The 21,660-nt window shown below is 40.5% G+C and overlaps 2 protein-coding genes across 6 annotated transcripts; one reads left to right on the top strand and one right to left on the bottom strand.

Moving 5' to 3' along the window:
- The first annotated feature begins 3,496 nt into the window (after nt 1–3,496).
- On the top strand, nt 3,497–8,090 carry SMN2 (survival of motor neuron 2, centromeric). Of its 4 annotated transcripts, XM_061342685.1 has the most exons (8): nt 3,497–3,581; nt 3,666–3,737; nt 3,817–3,942; nt 4,217–4,390; nt 4,783–4,923; nt 5,879–5,950; nt 6,233–6,340; nt 7,217–8,090. In XM_061342685.1, exons 1-8 carry the CDS (start codon nt 3,543–3,545, stop codon nt 7,271–7,273), a joined length of 789 nt encoding a protein of 262 aa, XP_061198669.1. In that variant the 5' UTR covers nt 3,497–3,542; the 3' UTR covers nt 7,274–8,090. The 4 variants fall into 4 exon arrangements, with proteins under 4 accessions (XP_061198669.1, XP_061198670.1, XP_061198668.1 ...); XM_061342686.1 differs by lacking the exon at nt 5,879–5,950; XM_061342684.1 differs by lacking the exon at nt 7,217–8,090 and having other exon boundaries at nt 6,233–7,181.
- Nucleotides 8,091–10,010: 1,920 nt separating this feature from the next.
- Nucleotides 10,011–21,595, bottom strand: GTF2H2 (general transcription factor IIH subunit 2). 2 transcript variants are annotated; one of them, XM_061342745.1, is made up of 15 exons: nt 21,429–21,595; nt 21,262–21,339; nt 19,913–19,949; nt 19,538–19,624; nt 18,707–18,757; nt 18,192–18,246; nt 17,293–17,398; nt 16,233–16,323; nt 15,947–16,034; nt 15,250–15,357; nt 14,026–14,089; nt 13,047–13,150; nt 11,063–11,165; nt 10,727–10,766; nt 10,011–10,309 (listed from the first exon to the last, which is right to left on the bottom strand). In XM_061342745.1, the coding sequence occupies exons 1-15, from the start codon at nt 21,482–21,484 to the stop codon at nt 10,190–10,192; spliced, it is 1,188 nt and encodes a 395-aa protein (XP_061198729.1). In that variant the 5' UTR covers nt 21,485–21,595; the 3' UTR covers nt 10,011–10,189. The 2 variants fall into 2 exon arrangements, with proteins under 2 accessions (XP_061198729.1, XP_061198730.1); XM_061342746.1 differs by lacking the exon at nt 18,707–18,757.
- Nucleotides 21,596–21,660: the final 65 nt, after the last annotated feature.

Here is a 21,660-nt window from a genome sequence, read left to right as displayed (position 1 = left end):
AATTGTGGAGAAATGCAATTTAAGTATAAATAGAGGTATAAATAAATTTGTAATATAAGAAATGCATATTATAAGCAATGTAATATGCAGTGGTAAGTCTGCACTATAGAAAATAGTGGTGTGTTGCAGACTTCATCAGTGCATGTAACTGAACCTGCTGCTGATACTGGCTTCAGTAAAGCTGCAGCCTTGAAGTTAATGAGTTGCAAATTAATGGATCTTGAAGTTGCCGTGTCACTAAGATGATTTAAAACTGCTGCTTAATGTAGCCTAAAGCACCAAACCTGGCATAAGAGCACACAGTGCTCACTTCAGAGACAGGCTGAGTTGTGCACTGACTGAGGTAAAGTGCGACCTCTCTGGGAACACAGAGGTGGATGCCTTAGCTTGTGCATGGCTCCCCCTGCAGTATGTTCTGAAGGAACACATGTGCCCTGGGTTTAGCCATAACAGTTAATTTTACTCCTTCCTAGTAGCTGGTGCAGGCTGTGTTTTGGCTTCAGTCTGAGGACAATGCGCATAACACCTCAGTGTTATTGTTGAGCAGTGCTTACCCTGATCAAAGACTTCAGTGTCACTGCTCTGCCCATGAGGAGAGGCACAAAAAACGGGGAGAAAGTAAGATAGGACATCTGACTCAAACTAGCCAAAGGGGTATTCCATACCACAGCACATCATGCCCAGTATATACACTGGGGGGAGTTACCTGGAAGGCCCAGATTGTTGAGGGCTGCCTTGGTTGCAGCGACCACGAGATGGTAGAATTCAGGATCTTGTGTGGTAGGGTCAGTAGAATAGCAAGTAGAATCGCAACCCTGGACTTTAGCAGGGCAAACTTTGGCCTCTTCAAGCAATTGCTAGGGGAAATCCCATGGGCTAGGCTGCTTGAAGGGAAAGGGGCCCAAGATAGTTGGTTGACGTTCAAGGACTGCTTTTTCCGAGCTCAAGATCGGAGCATCCCAACACGTAGGAAGTCAAGGAAGAGGGTCAGGAGACCTGCGTGGCTAAATAGGGAATTGCTGGGTATGCTCAAGTGGAAGAGGAGAGTTTACAGGTCATGGAAGGAAGGGCTGGCCACTTGGGAAGAATATAAGGCTGCTGCTAGAGGATGTAGGAAAGCTGCTAGGATGGCTAAGGCCTCCTTGGAATTAAAGCTGGCGAGAGGGGTCAAGGACAGCAGAAAGAGCTTTTTCAAATACATGGCAGATAAAACTAACACCAGAGGCAATGTAGGCCCGCTGATGAACGGGACGGGTGCCCTGGTGACAGAAGATACAGAGATGGCAGAGTTACTGAATGCCTTCTTTGTCTCTGTCTACCCTGCCAGAGGCAGTCCTGAAGAGCCCTGTACTGCTGAGACTTCAGATGAAGATAGGTCAATGGAGCGGTCTGCCTTAGTCGATGAGGAATGGGTTAAAGACCAGTTGAGCAATCTGGACATCCATAAATCCATGGGTCCAGATGGGATGCACCCGCGGGTGCTGAGGGAACTGGCGGAGGTCATTGCTAGACCGCTCTCCATCATCTTTACCAAGTCTTGGGAAACGGAGAGGTGCCTGAGGACTGGAGGAAAGCAAATGTCACTCCTGTCTTCAAAAAAGGGCAAGAAGGAGGACCCGGGTAACTATAGACGGGTTAGCCTCACCTCCATTCCTGGGAAAGTGATGGAACACCTTATCCTTGGTGCCATCTTAAGGCATATCAAGGATAAGAGGGTTATGAGGAGCAGTCAACATGGCTTCACCAAGGGGAAGTCGTGCTTGACCAATCTCGTAGCCTTTTATGAGGAAATAACACGGTGGATGGATGATGGCAGAGCGGTGGATGTGGTCTACCTTGACTTCAGCAAAGCGTTTGACACAGTCTCCCACAGCATCCTCGCAGCTAAATTGAGGAAGTGTGGTCTGGATGATCGGGTAGTGAGGTGGACTGTGAACTGGCTGAAGGAGAGAAGCCAGAGAGTTGTAGTCTATGGGGCGGAGTCTAGTTGGAGGCCTCTATCTAGTGGAGTGCCTCAAGGGTCGGTACTGGGCCCAGTATTATTTAATATATTCATCAATGACTTAGATGAGGGAATTGAGTGTACTATCAGCAAGTTTGCTGATGACACTAAGCTGGGAGGGGTGGCCGACACGCCAGAAGGCTGTGCTGCCATCCAGCGAGACCTGGACAGGCTGGAGAGTTGGGCAGGGAATAACTTGATGAAATATAACAAGGGAAAGTGTAGAGTCCTGCATCTGGGCAGGAACAACCCCAGGTTCCAGTATAGGTTGGGGAACGACCTGTTAGAGAGCAGTGTAGGGGAGAGGGACCTGGGGGTCCTGGTGGACGACAGGGTGACCATGAGCCGACACTGTGCCCTTGTGGCCAAGAAGGCCAATGGCATCCTGGGTTGTATTAGAAGGGGGGTGGTTACTAGGTCGAGAGAGGTCCTCCTTCCCCTCTACTCAGCCCTGGTGAGACCTCATCTGGAATATTGTGTCCAGTTCTGGGCCCCTCAGTTTAAGAAGGACAGGGACCTGCTGGAGAGAGTCCAGCGCAGGGCAACTAAGATGATTAAGGGAGTGGAGCATCTCCCTTATGAGGAAAGACTGAGGGAGCTGGGTCTCTATAGTTTGGAGAAGAGGAGACTGAGGGGTGACCTTATTAGTGTATATAAATATATAAAGGGGGAGTGTCACGAGGATGGAGCCAGGCTCTTCTCAGTGGCAAACAATGATAGGACAAGGGGAAATGGGTACAAACTGGAACACAAGAGGTTCCACTTAAACCTGAGAAGAAACTTCTTCTCAGTGAGGGTGATGGAACACTGGAACAGGCTGCCCAGGGAGGTTGTGGAATCTCCTTCTTTGGAGACATTCAAAACCCACCTGGACACGTTCCTGTGTAACCTTATCTAGGTGTTCCTGCTCCGGCAGGGGGATTGGACTAGATGATCTTTTGAGGTCCCTTCCAATCTCTAACATACTGTGATACTGTGATTGTTGCTCGGGTCTGGCTGAGTAGCAGTTGGCAGGTGGTGAGCAGTTGTATTGTGCATCACTTGTGTTTATTGTTTATTATTTTATTATTATTTATTTTCCCTTTTTAGTTTTATATTCTCTCCCCTTATTACTTACCTTACAGTGGTTTTGTGTTATACCTTAGTTACTGGACTGTTCTTAACCTCAACCCGTGGGAGTTACATTCTCGCAATTCTACTTCCCGTCCCACCGGGAGGAGAGTAAGAGGGAAGTGAGCAAGCGGCTGCATGGTGCTGACTTACCGGCTGGGCTTCAACCACGACAAGGTGGCTTGGTCTGGCAGCTGGTGGGAAACCAGCAGGTGTCTTTGACTGCCCCGAGCTGCCGCCGCCCCGCTACGGCCCTCGCCAGGCTGTGCGGGCCCAGCGCACCGCTCCGTTCAGCGCTGCGAGCACAGCAGGGTTAATCCGGCCCCGCCCGCCACCGCTGCGCGCATAACTGACGCCCGACGCTGCCTGCAGCGTGGCAGACTGGCTGCGCGCCGGAAGTGACGAGTGGCAGCGTGGTTAGAGCCCGGCCATGGCGGAGCAGGTGCTGTTCAAGCGCGGCACCGGGCAGGTGGGCGTAGCGCGGGATGGGGCTGGTCCGGGGGGGGGGGGAGCGGGACTCGGAGCGCGTTAAAGCGGTCTGTGGCCTCTGCAGAGCGACGATTCGGATGTATGGGATGATGCGGCTCTCATCAAGGCGTATGATAAGGCTGTAGTCTCTTTCAAGGTAAGGGGGGTGGCTAGAGCGCTGCGGGCCCAGACTGGTGGATGGTCGCTTATCGTGTTCCTCCTTTATGTTCCCGAAGAACGCCTTAAAGAACGAGGAATGTTCGGAGCTTTCGAGCAAACAGGAGCACCACCAGGGGATGAAGAGAAGGAACAATAAAAAGAACAAAAACAAAAGGAGAACCAACAAGGTGTCCTCGAAACAGGTCATCTTATCTATGAATGCTAGCGATGCTTCTGCTGTGGTGCTTACTGGTAGCTTCTGTGTAACCTTGAGGGTAATGTTCTGTGGTAGGGTTGATAGCATTTGAAACTTTACTTAGAGATTACACTGAACAGTGTAATTACGCTAATGCAGAGGAAAAAAAAACCCGGGTGGGAGTCATCTTCCTGGTGGGTGGGGCAAAAAATAGTTTAGGAAAAGGAATCTTTCTCTCTGGTTATTGGTGTAGGTATTTACTCGCCTCTCTTCTGTTGCAGTGGAAAGTTGGTGACAGCTGTAATGCTGTTTGGTCTGAGGACGGTAATGTGTACTTAGCAACTATTGTCTCCATCAATCACAAAAGAGGCACGTGTGTTGTTACTTACACGGGATATGGAAACCAGGAGGAGAAGAGCCTGACTGATCTACTTCCTGCAGCCATCGATGAAATAGTAAATGGGATGGGGAGTTCTGGGGAGGTGAGGGACACTTTTGCTCTTCTGAAAAGAGGAAGTGGGAGAAACAACTTTCTAAGTATTTGTGGTACCACTGTGGTGTTCGGAGTGAGAATCGATACCCGATTCCATTGTGAAAGGACACAAGCTGATAAAGGGAATGAAAACAGCCCCTTACTTCTTGAACTCAGCATGGAAGAAAGGGAGGGGACAAGAAGAAATTCACAAGTGAAAGATAACAGATAAAGTGGTGAGCAGATAAGTTTCTGAGGTAGTAAGATCTTTCCTGGGTAGGACTGGGAGGGCTACAGAGAGAGAGGGGTGAAATGGGGCTTCTCAAGCTAGCAATCCTCTTCAGTGCATCTCATAAGAATGTCTTTGTCTCCTAGAATGAGAACGAGACTCCGTGTTCAACAGATGGAAGTGAAGGATCTCAGTCGCCTGGAAACAAAAACAGCTTCATGAAAGGAAGATTCTTGCCTCAAAACCTACGTTTTCCTGTACCACCAGGAGTCCCAGGCCTGGGAAGGGTAACCTCAGCCTTAATAATTCATATACCACTGTTAAGCCTAGTATTATTACTACAGATTCTGAGCCAACAGGCTGAGATTCATTATTGTCTAGAAACCAGATAACAGCCTTTTGAGAATGTGTATACAGATATGCATGTGGTGCTGTCGGTATGTCACTTCTCAGTAGTCTAGCTACTTTGCAGTGCTACTGTCTAGTGAGAAGTCTTCCCCCTGGCTAACATCTGCTTTATGAATGCCTTGTAACTTTAAGGAGGGATGCTGTTTCTTGGCTCATGATAGTGCTGTTAAAATTGCATTGGCATTGAAGGCAGCAAAAGTGGTGTCCAGGTGTCATAGGAGCTCTCAGCTGCAGCTTATCTAGTGAATTATGAGGACTGTGGTATTAATACACTCTTCAGTTTTCCCGTTGTGTAGGAGTCTAAATGATAGTGCACTTGAACACAGCATTATGTCTTCTAAATGTCACTGTTTGTGCAAAATCTTTTTTTGTAAGGTTTTCTTCCATCTTTTTTTCTTTCACATCAATAGATTTGTAACTAAGCTCATTTTAAAGATATTCACAAGCATACTGGAATTTAGTCAGCGTATGTCCCCAGCCACACAGGAGCACCGAAATTGCCTGTTTGCCTGTGGGCAAACATCTTTTTCATTTGCCAGTGCAACCACCGACTTCTGTTCAGAAAACTTTCTTAAATGCTTGTATTGACCAGGATCGTGTTTCAGCAGTGTTTACTGCAGTAGCATGTGTAATGTTCAGTTTTACTTTTCCAGTCATGGAGTGCTCCACAGAAGCAGCTAGTTTGTGTAGTCTCTGTAGTTTCATTAAATTGCTGGGATGGGGTTGGATGTTTCTTTAGTTCAAGGTACGTGAATTGCTTCAAATAATTCTCTTGTAAAATCATAATGCCTGAAATCTCTTTTCAATTTGCAATATTTAATTCTTTCACTGTAGTCTGGATCAAAGTTCAGGGCACCTCCATCGTTTTTGTCTTGCTGGCCCACACCCTTCCCAGCAGGACCACTGGTAAGTCACAGGAGAATGAGGAAGAAAGTGCCAGAGAATAAAAATGTTTGTGTGCAGCCATCCTACAGGAATCCTGTTTCTCCCAGGCTTTGAACTTACTTTTTTTTGCTTGCTTGTTTCCTTGAGAAAAGATGATCTTGTTTAACTCCTTTTCAGCACATGCATTGAGTATATACTCATGTTTTTCAGTTTTATATTTTGATCTTTGATCTAGAACTGGTTGGTGTTTAATCTGGGGTATGCCCTACTGAAACACAGACATTTTCTTTTTTCATTTCCTAGTGGATTCCTCCTCCACCGCCTATGAGGCCGGATTCTGAGGATGATGAAGCACTGGGGAGCATGCTGATAGCCTGGTATATGAGTGGTTATCACACTGGGTATTACCTGGTATGTGCTAGTTTTGTCTTGGAGTGTCTCTGTAATTTTGCTTTTGTGTTGCTGCTGCTGTTTTCAGCAATAAGTTAGGCTGCTTTTTAGATCTCTTATTCTAACTTCTGATAGCTGTATTTAAGGGTATTCTATATTGTATAAGTATTTTTGTGCTTGAGTATGAGTCACATGAGCCAGCGTATATGCATAGGTGATGGTTTAGTTCTTTGCTTCACTGGAGTGGTCCCATTAAGTACTTTTTATAGCTACTCTGAAACAACCAGTTCTGTCTTTGCAGAGAGGTGGAGTAAATCTGAATATGTTTATTAATCAGTGGTCTTCTATGTATTTGTCAGTGGTAATACCACGTTTTTGATCAGATTTGACATCAAACCCAAACTATTCTGTGATTCTATTCTATGAATTTTGCAGAGTATTCATCAGTAATTGTTTCAGGTGACTGTGAAGGTGCAGCAGGAGCTGTCAGTGTATTTGTGAAAAATCTGTGGCATGGAGTATTGATTTCTATTTCCTTTGTACACTTAAGAAAAAATTACAGAAGGAATTAAAACTCTTTCCACTGGGGAAGTTGGAAAGGGGAGATCTGGTGCCGTAGGTTGCCTTCAAAGGACTAGGTTTGGAATTTGTTTTTTTCAGATTACATGTAGTTGTGGATTGAAATTACACTGCAGAGCTGCTAATTATAAAGAAGACGTGTAGTTTGGCTTTTGTCCTTTTAACACCACCCATTCTGATTTCCCCGAAGAGTACAAAGCTATCCTTGATTTGTAAAGGGCTGAAAGACTATTGTAAAAAAATGTGTTGTCGTGTGGCTAAATCTTTTATTTCTATGTTAGTAAAACCAAGATTATTTTGCTAAATTGTACCCTGTAGGGTTTAAAACAAAGTCGAATGGAAGCAGCGCTGGAGCGACAAACACATGCAAAATAACTGAACATCCATGATTGTTTTGAAAGAGTTGTAAGTATCATCCTTTTGGGCTAAATGAAGATACAGTGTGGCTTGACCAATCTGAAACTACAGTTCATTTTGCAAGCTCTCAACAAGTTCTGAGTTCTGTGAAAAAACTGGGAGCCTTGGGACTTCCACCCACTCTTAAATCTCTACGAAGACCACTTCATCCAATATTAATCCTTTCTTTGCTTATCAGCTGTGGAATAGCAACCATCTTGGCTAGAACAGAGGCAAGTATTTTATTTCTGTAATGAGAGGTTTAACTACAGCATGCCTCTACATCAGGATTAACAGCACGGCTTACTCAGATTACCAAGAGTTAACCTTATTTGTTTATGGGCTACTTTGAAAATAAAAGGTTACGTGACATGCAGTCTTCTCATCTATGTGCACATGTTCAGAAGCAACTCCTTCCTCATACAGTGGGATTGCAGGATGTGTAGCTGAACTTCTTTTCAGGTCGAGATCAACATTTCAGTTTGATATGGTGGAGTGAGTCTGTTCTCACTACTTCAGTGCTTGAGCTTTTATTTGAAATCCTGTGTTTAGAATTCTACAGGATATTGTTCAGTTCCTTATAGAACCAAATTGTATTGTCTTGGGGATTTCTCTTTTCCAAAGCAGTATCTGATTTGTTTGCAGTTGAGTAATTCATTCAGCCAGGTACAGATCTTTCCTACTCAGAGTTGTATGTTTCATATTCCCAGGTGGTTAATGGGGAAGATCAGAATTTTTTCAAGAAATTAATCTTAACACTTTGTTAACATTGATCTGTCTCTGATAACAAGTGAACTTGAGACTAGTAATTGTGTGCACTGAAATTACCTATTTCTTGAAGACCTTTAGTCAAATGTATTTAGAAAGCGCTGTAGCAATAAATATTTTTTACTTTCCTGAAACAATTTTCTGTCTTTTTACCATGATAGATTTTATGCCTTTTAACCCCATGTGATTTCATTTATGTTATTTTAACAGCTCTTGTATTCCCTGGCCTTTTTTATGTGAATAACAACACCAGAACCTAGTGATTACAGTATACTGTTTTAGGAGACAGTGGTAGCAGCAGTATATGTTACAGTGGCCACTGGTAGCAGTGGCCTGGAAAACAGTATATCATGATGTTGAAAGAGGTATCTTATAGCTCTGTTCCGAATCCTGAATGTGACATACGACAGCTGGATTCAGAAGGGCTCATTACATGTTTTTTTGTTTCAAATGCTTGTGAATAGTTTTACTTTTCAAACTTTGAATGTAGGGATTTATTTTGTTTTGGAGTGGTTTTTATTTTTTTTTATTTTTAGCTTCTCTAGAACAAATTTAAAGTGTTTCAACGAACCCCTTTTTTCATTAGGAAATGCTGACTGTGAAGATGAAAATATTATCAGAAAACTGCTAACAAGGCATCACCACTATCAGACTAAGAAACATGCTTTCTAAGAAACCAGAGCACACCAAAATCCATGACTATGCCCTTTTTCTGCTAGATCTTACAACACTCTTAGAGTAACAGGCACTGCAATCACCTGGTAGCACAAAGGATTTATAGGGATTGTTTGACTCAGCACACAATAAAACACAATTGCCGAAACACTCATTTTCCTGCCAACACAATAGAATTACTGCAGCATGCAGCCATACAGTAGAAAAAGCACAGAAGTTAATGCTAACAACTGGGAATCTGCGTATTGAAAGAACTTGAAAGCTGCCTATAAAAAATAGCATGTATTGTTTGTAAGCGGTGAGCTTGAAAACTAAAGGCAAAGGTTTGCTTTTTTCATTTGTGCTTTTAAGAGTCAGTGGTCAGATTAGATTAGTGCTGTTCCAAATCTGGCAATGAGGGTCACAATTTAAAAAAATCAAGTCAGACACATCAGTGACTGAGTTATTCAGGATGTATTATTACAGATGTCACGACTTCAGAAAATCAAATGTGGCATGCTGCTTTAGGCACTGCGCCATCACAACCTCCTCTCACTGAGACAGTTACATTCTCACAAGTTCAGATTGTAATGACGCTTTGAACATGCACTGTTCAAAATGGCAAAGAGCATCTTGCATTTGTCTCAATTTCCATTCCTCAATGTGGGGATAAGGACACATGCTTCCACTTCTTCCCCCACCTTGTCTGTTGCTCTGGGGGTTTAGCCAAAATAACATCACTGTCTTCAATACTGTGACCATCAAACAATAATTCTAAAAACTCAGGTCTTAGACCTTTGCAAATTCATTGCCTTTCAGTAACCTTGCACTCCCACAAGGAAGTGAGACTTACACCAGTCAACAACAGACACAGCAGTCGCAGAGTTCAGCTGGGTTTGAGTTGTACCATTAAAACCCAAAATTTGTTTTCAGCACATGTGTAACACCTGATTTGAATTGCCCTACTGAAATCCAAGGTGAATAGCCATGCTACTTGAAATTCCTATCTGAAATGTCTCCCAATTAATTGCTCAAAAACATCTTTATTAATGAAGTACTTTAAAAAAATAATAATTTTGATCTATAAAACTGTATCATCCACTGAAACCTGGAGCTTATGGAAATATAAATGGATATATAAAACATATTTTCAGGACTTCTGAACATAAATTGGAAGGTGAATTGCCACATTACCATAAAACCAGTTTTATCACTTTCACATTTATAAATATACATATTACTCAGAGTAACATTCCGAAAACCAAAGCTTTTGGACAAGAACAAAGAAAATAGATATACATAATCCAATAATATATTACAAGTAGCAAAAGCATTAATACATTAGTAAAAAAATTTGCTCCCAAGCCAGTGTTCATCCTTCTGTTATCATCTATGTCCTCGTTGCTTTGAAGTGCCTCACTGAAAGCCATGGCTGAATATGCAAACCAGATTTATGCAGGAATTACACTGATATCATGCAGACGTGGCAGCAGAGTTCCCATGAACACACCCAGGACAGCAGTGCAGACAATCATGAATAAATAGATCGCAATCCACGCAAAATACATTCTCACACACTTTACATATGTAAACCTGTGTGGAAAAGATACAAAACCAAGTCAAAATTAGATTAAAGATGAAAAAGAAATATTCCTGCACTAGGTCAACAGCTGTGTCATCAAGACACTGTAAATAGACTGTACTCCTAACATTACAGAAACCCAGTTAATTAAAGTTTCTAACAGCAAGTATGTCCAAAAGGGCTGAGCTCGAACCACTGTACATGCCTCCAAATGGCTGAGTGGAAGCTCATTTATGCAACTGTATAGGAAATCCCTTCCCATGCACCTTTATAGTCTTTGCAGTCTAAAAGGCATGATTCTATAACACAGAAGTTAACCATGAGATAAACTTCCACACATATTTTTCTCATCTTCAGAAGACTATACTAAAGAATCATCTCTACTTCTGACACTCAATGAGAATTCCAGTGCAGTTCAAAATACTTACATTTTGATCTTTTATTTCTCCCTGGCAGCCTTGACAGCACCTAAAAGCAAAATAGTGTATTTTAACTGAAAAAAAGGTCATGATTGGATGAAAGTGTTTAAGAAACATCTCATACATAGTAACAACTTACAGCAATTATTTCATCTATTCAACTGAACACACAGGATAACCATTTACGGCAACAACAAATATTTCTTACTGTAGGTGCCCCAAACCACCCAAACATTCAATACTGTTTCCACACCAAAGAAGCTACTGCCAGCTATTCTTACTTTCGTGATCAAAAAATTACAGGGTCCACAAGTACACTCATTATCACAAATATGATTTGCATACCGTTCCCCCTGATACTCTGCCAGAGGAACTTCCTGAAAGGCATCCAAAGGAAACAAGTGATGGTAAGACCGAGCCAGATGAGGTGCAGAGACTAATGTGAGACCTGCAAATAAGGAGACATCAAAATTGGCACGAGAGAACTTACTGAAAAGCTTTTCTGTATTAAACAAAGGGGGGGGGGGGGAGAGGAGATATTTTTAAATTACTCAGTGGTTCAGAACATTTAAGAACTAAAAACCATGAAATTGTTTCTTAGTTTGCATAATCCAAACCTGTAATCCTTTCCAGAGTTAAACCCAAATATGAAGAAGCCCAAATTTCTAATGAAAAGGTTTAGCTCAATATTTTATTTACAATGCACAGTTGTAAAGTTAGCAAGTTTTTCATCCTCATGCCATAAGCAAAATGCAACCATAGAGGAGCAATCTGTTTCAATCTAAATGCACTCCTGTTCCAAACTCCTGTTTGGAAACTATAGTTCTGCTATTTCATGTCACCAGTTAAAATGATGCCTAATTACAAAGCTCTTCTTCGGCCTGCTATAATACCACAGTACCACGCCACAGCTCTGTTTCAACTAACACAGGTCTACTTGTTTTGACTGGGGTAAATTTTCTCCATAGTGGGTCTAGGCTCTGTTTTGGATCTGTGCTGGAATCAGTGGTAATTCAGGGATGTTTTCATTACTGCTGAGCTTACGAAGAGTCAAGGCTTTTTCAGCTCCTCACCCCACCCCACCATTGAGCAGGTGCACAAAGAGCTAGGAGGGGACACAGCTGGGACAGCTCACCCCAACTGATCACAGGGATTTCCCACACCATACGGTGTCATGTTCAGCATAGAAAGCTGGGGAAGAGGAAGGAAGCGGGAGGACACTTGGAGTTATGGCATGTCTTCCCAAGTAACTGTCAGATGTGACAAGAGACCTGCTTTCCTGGAGATGGCTGCCGATGGGAAGCAGTAAATTAATTCCTTACTTTGCTTAGTTTGTGCTCATGTTTTTGGCTCTACCTATTAAGCTGTCTTTACCTCAGCCCACTAGTTTTTTCACTTTACTCTTCTGATTTTCTGCCCAATCCCACCAGCAGTGAGAGAGTGGCTGGGTGGGAGCCAGTTGTCAGCTGGGGTTAAACTATGCCAACAGGTTAGCTGGGGTATGGGCTGGCACAAACTTCTGCATCACTCATATGCAGTGTAAACTTCTGACCTCTTGTTCTACTGACAGCTACAGCTGTGGGGAATCTGTTGTTGATACACAGGATTTCTCCAGTTACATTACTGCTTTGTTGAAATGCAACTCATGCTGATATGAAAACCTTCACATAAAACTAGGACAAGGTGACCCAAGCTAAAGTTATTTAATTTTCTTGCCAAATACACACATCTTGGTAATACCTGTAATTTAGTCGTATGCCTGTAGAAGCCTAAACAGGAGGACAGCTGTCGCTCACACTGCATTAATGCTGATCCTCCCTCCTACCCTCATTAAAGCAGGGCAGGGGTACCACTGGTTGCATTAACTTTTGTGAGACCAAAGGGCTTCTGTTTACAACCCTATAGCTTTTCATGTGTCACTGTGCAGCCTGACCTTGAGTTCAGTTTTGAAACCTCTCACCCACACACTCCCAGAGGGGTCCTTCAAAGTCTACCTTCATGGCCTTGCACTGAGGGGTCTGAAATATTGGTGTGTCTGTTAAATCAGGATTCTTCAGGAAATTATCAGCATTCATATATGAATCACCCTTCTTCCTCCCTTTGCTTTAGGGTTTTTAGTTCACAACATACTAGGGAATATGATACAGCTCTTCTGTTACAGGTATAGTCCTTAAAAGTCCCTTGTACGGTAGACATCTCAAGACACAGGAACTCAGGCTTCTTAAAGCAGAGCTGGTTTTTAATTCCTAAGCGTAGTTGAATTTTTCTAACCCTTAATTTTCTCAACATTAACTCCTAATTCATCTGCTCACCTCTTCTTGCTACTCACCACAGATTTTGCACTCCACGGGAAGTTCACAGTATTTGGCTCTGCACTGGGGACAAAAATATCCACCCAGTGAAAGACCTGGCTCACTGTTGTTTTCCAGTTGCCTAGAGCAGAGAGAGATAATTTAATGTCTAAGAGGTAACGCCACAGTGCAAATATGACACAGTTCTCACAGTAAATACTTTCAGAAGTTTCAGTAGCTTCCATGCAACAGTTCCATGTGTATGGAAGTTTCAGAAAGCAACTAGTAACAGTAAGGTATCAGTAACCACGTCTTCCCACAGAAAAAGAACAGATTTTCCCACGAGGGAGCTAATGCACCTTTATAAAATAAAGTTATGAAAGATGGAAGCATTGGCATTTCTCCTTACACATGCAAATATTCTGTATTGACTTTTATGATGGACGTTGGTACATAATCTTACAAACAGCCAACACTTTCCTTCTGAAAATTCAGACTCTTCTATCATCCCTGAAAACTGATTCCATTCACTGAGAAGAGCCCCAGTACACTAATCATATGAAGCCTCTATTTTAAACTTCCCTCTAAAGTCACATTAAAAAATAGATAAAAAATACTTAATTCCAGAGAATACCCTTCATCCTCATCGTTATCTTTACAGTGACAAAAATATTTTAATCAATAAACGTAAGTAAAAATTGGCAGTAATCACTTTGATACCTTGTAGCACCCTTGTGTTCTAATCACCGCACAACACTATTAAAAGCCATTTACTATCTTAAAAAGAAAAAAAAACCAACAAAAAAACCAGTGAATTTTGAAAAGTGTATTTAATAGATGTAACCATAGGTACATACTGGATGTACAAATTGAACTAAATTTTCTACTGAGAAGTCACAGGACATTACTATTTTTTTTCATGTTATTTTGCAATATTTTTACTGACAAGCGGATTTTCTAAATATGACTGATTATTATTGAATTGTAATCAGCTAAGTGAACTCTAATTCCACTTACACCATGCTAAAGGATGGCTTTGCATCTTGATCAGATAGAGAAGCAATATAATGCTGAGGAAAACCTGAAGAGAAAAACATCCCATATTACCAATTATAAACATGAAACTAATCCTTCTGTTTCTTACTTCAATGGAGAAATTCAATGACTATTCTAAACATTAATGCCTATCTCTTTTGTTAGTTTATTATTACAGAAGTAATATACTCTTTACTAGTATCAAATTCTTCTCTACCTGCATACACCAACAAATCCCTCACTGTATTCCCTCCAACTGAAAAAAACATTTTCATAGACTTCATATTAATTGCAGCTTACTGGAACCCATGTCTTACGAACAGCTAAAAAGCAAATTATGTGCAATGGTAGGGAAGCAGAAAGAGCACTGCATGAATGTTTACTTGAACAACAGTTTCTATTTGGGGGCAAAATCTTTTTATGTGCAGGCACCAAGCGCATATTCACTTCTCCAGGTGCAGTATTTGACAGATGAGACTATAGCACTTTATGGATGCTACAAAAGATACCACTCTTTCCACCACTTATTTTTTACAGCTCATGTCAAGCAGGCAGTCAGCAGTTTCCAACTGCTGCTCAGGCTTTACCTATAACGAATAAATATTTTCAGTATTTATATCTGTGAAAATGTGTGGATGAAAGTCAGAAATCAGTGCTCTATTTTGTGGCATGAGAGTTCCTACTCCGATTTAACTCCAAGCTTAAATTTATTGAGAAATACATCAAAAGAAACAGCACCTAATCCATTTGCTGAAAGAACACCACAAAAGTGCTCCTAACAAACACGTATTACATGGCCATATAGATGTCTCTTAGTCAGTAAAGCTTATAATAGTTGCCTCCTGCAGGGAAAAAAAAACCCAGAGGGAGAAACAAAATAATTTTTCATCCTTAACTTCTAAGTATTACAGTTGCAAGAATTACTGAAAAAGCAATATAATTCTACTTCATATTTTCAAATTGAAATTGAATAATTTCCCTTACTTAGTTCTTAATTTTACTTAAAAGCTGACTACTTTGCAGGAACAACATTAAGAAAATTTATGCTCATTTAGCAAAATAGATGTTAAAATAAAAAAAAAAACAATTTTCAATGTCTTTATTATGCTTCTAATATTTTTATGGCTTTAACACAGATGATGCAAAGAAAGAAAAGGACAAGACTTGCATATCTTGTGCTTGGATTTTAACAACACCATATCCTACCCATTCGAATAAGAGAGCACTCAGAACTTGAACTGGTAGGTAGAGGACGAACATGATGCATCAGCAGCTCCTTATAATGACTTTCATCCAAAATAACACGGTATGTTCCTGTCACGAAGAAAGAAATGCCTTACTCTCAGATTACCAGCAGGTAAGAATACAAACATCTCTCCAGATGACAGAAAATAACTTAAGTAAAAAAAAAAAAATTAGCTAACCCTGTTCCTAAAAACTAGTCCTGTTAACGATACTGAAAATAACAAGTTTCTAGATTAATAAGAATGTTTAGATTAACAAGAATGTTTAATTAGATATGAAAGCCCATGGCTTTTTCTCCAACATTACACTGTAGTAATGTTATTGTAAGAGTTACCACTGTAATAATTGATATTAACAAGCTCAATTTAGTATTGATATTAACAATATCAACAGTTCCACATGACAGAGCTTTATATGAGCAACACTAGGTTTTAAAATATATACGTTTCTGCTCTCTAGAGATGCAGGTACCAACTGATAATTTCACTGAATATTGTGTGTCTTGCACATTTGAGAAAACCTTAAATTTTCTGCCAGCACAACAGAATATTCATCCTTAAATATCAAAATACCTTAAGGAATATATGACAAATTAGTTACCTATTTTTTTATTTAGAACTTGTATTAGTAGTATAACTACTGAGCTTCAGATACATACCACCAGTTTCTTGGGCAAGTACTGTACAAACTCGAACCTCCGCACTTAGGCTGATGACAGACACTCTGATCTTAAATGCTTTTAAACACTTCAAATGGAAAAAGAAGGAATATTTTAATGTGTGCAGAATTTATGTGCAGAACAGAATTTATGTGCAGAACAGAAAACAATGAAAGGTTCAAAGTTTTAAATTAATATTAATCAGCAACGACTCTCCAACTGTCTTAGTCTAATGTAGTAGTCAAACTGAATGTTCAATGTAGTAGTCAAAACTTCATTTCTGTACCTTAATCAGATCATAGATGTTGGCCGGATCACATGTCGTCAGGCTGCTGAAGACTACCAAAACCTCTCTGCTTGTATGTGCTGGCATGTGCCTGAAGAAAGTATATGGTTAGTTTACTTATAAACACTAATCTACTTGTATGTGAAAGTTTCCAAGGACTTCTAAGATACTTAAGTGAGAAGGTGACATGATAGGAAGTCCCCTACAAGTTATAAGACTGTGGTAAAATCCTTCTCTGAGCAGCAGAATTTCACCTTTCAAAAGCCAAACCTTTCCAGTATCTAAAACACAGTATTTGATTGTGTAGTTGTTAACTGTTCGCTCTAATGCTTAAGCGATCGCAGTACCTTATCTGTACTCTCAGAGGTAAAACTCACCTTCAAACTAGCAACAATGCAGAAAGTCTTCCTGACTTCTTAAAATAAAAATAACTTATCAGTTTATAGGTGTAAATCCATTACTTTAAACTGGTTTTTTAGTTCTTAATGGAACTCTCTTCCAACTAGTCATTCAAATCATTTTTTATGTCATTTACTACTAGCTTTATTCTGCCAATGTTTCTAGCTGTAATTACTTGTAAGTCTTCCACGTTTTTCCCAACTCTATACCACACATAGCAAAAAAATTTTTTAAATCTATCCTACCCGAAAATTTACCTTTCTAAAGTATGCCAAAGCTCCCACCGGATTATTGTGATTCAGTGCTGCTTCTTTTCCTTCATCATTAACTCCACTCCCTGCAGGGTCTTCCATCAGCATAGTCATACACAACATAAAACCACCTAGCTAGTTTTAAAATATTGTTGCTTTCTATAAGCAACACACCTCTAAATAGAAGCATCTTGTGTTAGAAAATTAACTTCTGCAAAACTAGCATATTTAACTCCTCAACAGCTTGTACTTTAAGAAGTCATGAAGCTGCCTTTCAGAGACTAAGGTCAGCACAATGCGCAATGCTACTTGTAAAAAATACTGTCTCTGCCCCTCCAAAAAATTCACAATCACCATTATACTGATTATGGAAAACAAAGAAAACAAAAATCCTGCATTTATATACTAACTTTAAAGTCTGCATAGCCAAATTTAGGGCATTATACAGAGATGGCTCTCCACTGCAGTTCATATCCACTGCTTTCTTCAGAGCAGTTAAGTGCTTTTTTGTGTTACCTGTAAGTGAAAAAAACAATGCACCTGAAATAACAAGTTAAAATAACTGAAATATTTAAACTATTTACTTAATCAAGTGTACTTGTACAATAATATTTTTCAAACTGAGACTTGTAACTGCTTCGCTTAGAAATTAACTTCTTGATCAGAATGTAGAAAACAGTAAACCAACATACTAAACAGGAAGACATTTACTCTGCAAGCACTCTATTAGAACTTTTAAGAAGTCAGAAAGAATAAAATCCCTGTTGCGTATCACTGAACGCTTGAGTGTGAAATCTCACAAAGCGTTTCAGTAGAGAGTTTAGTTTCCTCTCTTATCTTCAAAGCGTTCAAAGATTGATGGATCCTCAAATTGCTCAATAAGGTTGCTCCAGTTTTGTAAGTGAATAAAGAGTATAAAAATAACACTTCATCTCTGAAACCATAGGGATTACTAGAGACAGAAGGCAGGAGCCAAGAAACCGTGCTTATTAACATCTAATCTGATTTCACAGAACACACAGATGTCATAAGACACAAAATTAACATATAACCAAATCAACTATAGGAGAAACAGAATGTATTTTAGTTGCAATCTGTGTAGGGCTTGATCACAAACATGCACATAACAATTCTAGATCAAAACATTAACATAAGGACTCTGGTGTCAGATAAATAACTTTTTTAAAATTAAAAATGTTATGTAAACACTAGTTCACCTTCAGCAGTGTCAGCCAGGTAGAACTCAGAATATCAGTGCAACTGATGAAAACATCTCCAATTTAAAAAGAAAATATACTACCTCCCCTACCTGAAAGCTCTGTCATTTTTTCAGCTCTTTTACTCTTGGTTACAATTAAGCCAAGCTGGAGAAGGGAGAAAAAATAAGAAGACAAAACTTTTCTTAATAAGTTTAAAAATAAGTTGATTTACATTTCTGGTATATTATCCTAATATTTCTTTATGGATCAAAATTACTTAACTATATGAATTTTCTCGTAAGTGTAACAACAGCGGCACAACACTATGCATCAGTTAACATATGTTCCTGTATTTCCAGTGCTTTTGCCACAAGGTACAAAAAGAAATCTAAATTCTGAATACCTGAAAAAAATCTTACCAGATCTTCTGTATTAGAACTTATTTTTAAGAAAAAGGGGCCAGGTGGGTTCTTGTTTTCATTAGTTCAGGCAGCATTTCACCAGACTGATGATGAATGGATGGTAAGGAACACATCAATTGAAAACAGTTTCCTAGATAGTGTTAAAACTAGACCCAACTTTTAAAGTAGTTTTCAGTTACTTGTTTCTTGCAGGTCATACGTACCTGACTAATAGGATTTTGGTCAAAGTACTCTTCAGCAAAATACTCCAATAACTGTAAAGAAAAGGTAAGGCAATTAAAAACTACATACAGTTTTATTCCACATGATTTAAGTAACATGATGCTTGCAATTGTTATTAAAAAAAAAAATTGGAAAAAAACGGAGGAGAGAGGAATAGGCCCTTCCTTCCATTTTCCTCTTATTTTATTCACTTTGTATGTTAAAGTTCTAGATTACTGTTGGTTCAAATGGAGGTTCACTATCCACCAAAAAGCACTAATCTGTACAAAAATCATCAAACCCCAGGATTTCAATGTGTAGTGTGGTTAAGAGAAGACCACATAGTACAAAATGTACATTTAAGTCCTCCACAGTCTGAAGGAGCAGTCCAGTTGAACTCCTGTCTAGCATCCATTCAACCAGAATTCATCAAAACACAACTGTGAGGGAAAAAAGTTATGTAGATGCATAATGAAAGCATATTTGTTCTTTTCATCCCTTATTACATGCAACACTTCAGCTTAATATCCACACTTTTCATAACGTGTTTTACCATAATATGTCTCTACAAAGTGTTTTTACGGTACCAAAGTGCTTGTTGAAGGCAAACTAATCAAACTGATGCTATACACATTTTACTATTCAAAAAAACAGGTGTATTACAGACCAGTAACAGAAATAAGAGACAAAAAAGTAGGAACAAGAAAGATGAGCCTATGCATTTATGATATGCATGTCACAGAAGACTTTAATTCATGTAAATGCAAAATAGAACTGGTTTACAGAGAAGGAATGGATTAGTAAGAGAAAACAAATTTTGAGCACAGAAATACCTTCAAAGTGCAAGTAAGCCTGTTTGGTTTTAAATCTTGGTCTTCCATAGCTCTTGATCCATCAATAACCACGTAAAGGTGACGCATCTGCATTTTCACCATAAGAGACAGTCACTCACACAGCATATTTAAACAAACTGTTCAGTATTACATTTACTTAAAAAAGCAAATACTTCCTCCCTCAAACACAGGAAATTCAATATATTGAGCTATGCAATCAACACTGACAATGAGCAAAGAATTTAAAAAAATAAAGGCTTGTGGAAAACACAAGCTTTGGTCTCAAGCACATTTAGTCAGCGTATTTCAGATTAGACATTCCACCTCTAATCAGTTTTGGACTGGGGACACACAAGGGTTAAGACATTTACATACCATTCCAAGTCGAACTTGTCCATGGTGTTCATCGAGTCTAATAAAGCAAAAAATAATTTAAGTAAGATGCAAACAATTGAATGGTTCCGAACCCAAAAGTCTGGAAGAAATCCAATACAAACACAAAGCAATTACAAACACAGATACTTATTTACACCAAAAAGCAACAATTTAATTACAAACAGATTTCATGCCTCTCTGAAAACAAACAAAAACTATTTCTTAACGTTTAAAATTTCATCCGCATTTGAGTATTTTAACATAGTCGGAAGTAAAACAAGACTAGATTTTATGGAGCAATTTTTCTGGCAATTTGAAACACAAATCTGGTGCTGGGATACCAAAACCCAGCTCAAAGCATGATTTGAATATTAAAAAAATGTTTAAGGATTTTCTCTAGGCAGTGTAAATTGGAGTGGCAGTGCTTTGCACCATGTTTCACTAGATCAAGACCTCACCTCATGAGCTAGCATACATCTAGGCTATCCAGCCTGTGTACATTCAGTCTTAACATTATAGGCAAAAATTAATTTTACTGTCTTTTCAGGCACAGCTAGTAAGTAGCTGGCAAGCAGCACATATCAGGAGCTCTGAAGGGGTAAGAACACAAAAATGCACAGCAGGGGTGCCAACAGGCTCACTGAACTTGGAGGAGCCAATCTGAGAATTAAGCCCTTATAACTGACCAAACCGGGAACATTGGCAGGCATCATGGCAACACACAGAATCACAGAATCAACTAAGTTGGAAAAGACCTTCAAGATCAAGTCCAACTGTTATCCCAGGCCTGCCAAGTTCACCACAAAACCATGTACCATGCCTCATCTATGTGGGTTGTGAACACTTCCAGAGACGGTGCCTCCACCACTGTTCCAATGCCTGATCACCCTGTGAGAAATTCCTCCTAATATCCAATCTAAATCTGCCCTGGTGCAGGTTGAGGCCGTTACCTCTTGTTCTATTGCTTGTTACTTACAATGAGACACTGATTCCCATCTCCCTCCATCTTCCTTTGACCCTTCCCTTTTGCAGACTAAACCCCCCCAGTTCCCTCAGCTGTTCCTCATCAGACTTGTATTCCATACTCTTCACCAGCTTTGCTGCCCTTGTCTGGACCAGCTCCAGCACCAAAATCTCTCTCTTGTAGTGACGGGCCCAGAGCTGAACACAGGATTCGAGGTGCAGCCTCACTGGTGCCGAGTACAAGGGGACAATCACTGTCCTTGCCCTGCTTGGCCACGCTACTGCTGATACAGGCCAGAATGCCATCAGCCTTCTTGGTCTTCCTTCTGGGGACAAGCTGGCTTATGTTCAGCTGTCTGTTGACCAACATCCCTAGATCATCATACCTTTTCCTCTTTGCCTTGAAGAGGATGCTCTCGATGGTCGGTCTCAGCGAGCCAGATTCATCTTCTTTAAGAATTTCCCTAGGCAGAACAGACCGTCAGTGAGCAGAAGAGAGATATCCGCGTTTTCTGCCTCGGTAAGAAGGTGAGGAGGGAAAAGAGAAGCTTACCATGTTCTCTCGTAGCCTCCTTCCCAGCGCTTTGTCCGTTCGGGTTCCTCTTCCATCTCTGCGGCTCCGCTCTCCGCTGCGAAGGCACGGCAGCCTACACCGCCTGAGCGGACGCCCGGTTACGGTGCGCCGAGCGGGTGAACGCGCTGTGACGAAGGCCCAGCCCCAGCCCGAGGGGCGCCGGGAGGGCCGAGCAGCACCAGACCCGGGGGCCGCCTCGCCAGCAGCCAGG

This window comes from Neopsephotus bourkii, unplaced genomic scaffold (assembly GCF_033783945.1).
Source record: "Neopsephotus bourkii isolate Nb327-2 ecotype Australia unplaced genomic scaffold, CSIRO-AGI_Nbou_v1 NB_1814, whole genome shotgun sequence".
NCBI lineage: Eukaryota > Metazoa > Chordata > Aves > Psittaciformes > Psittacidae > Neopsephotus > Neopsephotus bourkii.
This window is presented reverse-complemented; position numbering and strand designations above follow the sequence as displayed.

Excerpts from the sequence above, each read along its gene's own strand:
- GTF2H2 (XM_061342745.1), bottom strand. The coding sequence starts at position 21,484 with ATGGAAGAGGAACCCGAACGGACAAAGCGCTGGGAAGGAGGCTACGAG. Across the intron at positions 21,340-21,428 it reads GGAGGCTACGAGAGAACATG|GGAAATTCTTAAAGAAGATG; the intron begins GTAAGCTTCTCT and ends TGTTCTGCCTAG. Across the intron at positions 10,310-10,726 it reads GAGAAATAAAAGATCAAAAT|GTTTACATATGTAAAGTGTG; the intron begins GTAAGTATTTTG and ends TTTTCCACACAG.
- SMN2 (XM_061342684.1), top strand. The coding sequence starts at position 3,543 with ATGGCGGAGCAGGTGCTGTTCAAGCGCGGCACCGGGCAG. Across the intron at positions 3,582-3,665 it reads TCAAGCGCGGCACCGGGCAG|AGCGACGATTCGGATGTATG; the intron begins GTGGGCGTAGCG and ends TGGCCTCTGCAG. Across the intron at positions 3,943-4,216 it reads ACAAGGTGTCCTCGAAACAG|TGGAAAGTTGGTGACAGCTG; the intron begins GTCATCTTATCT and ends CTTCTGTTGCAG.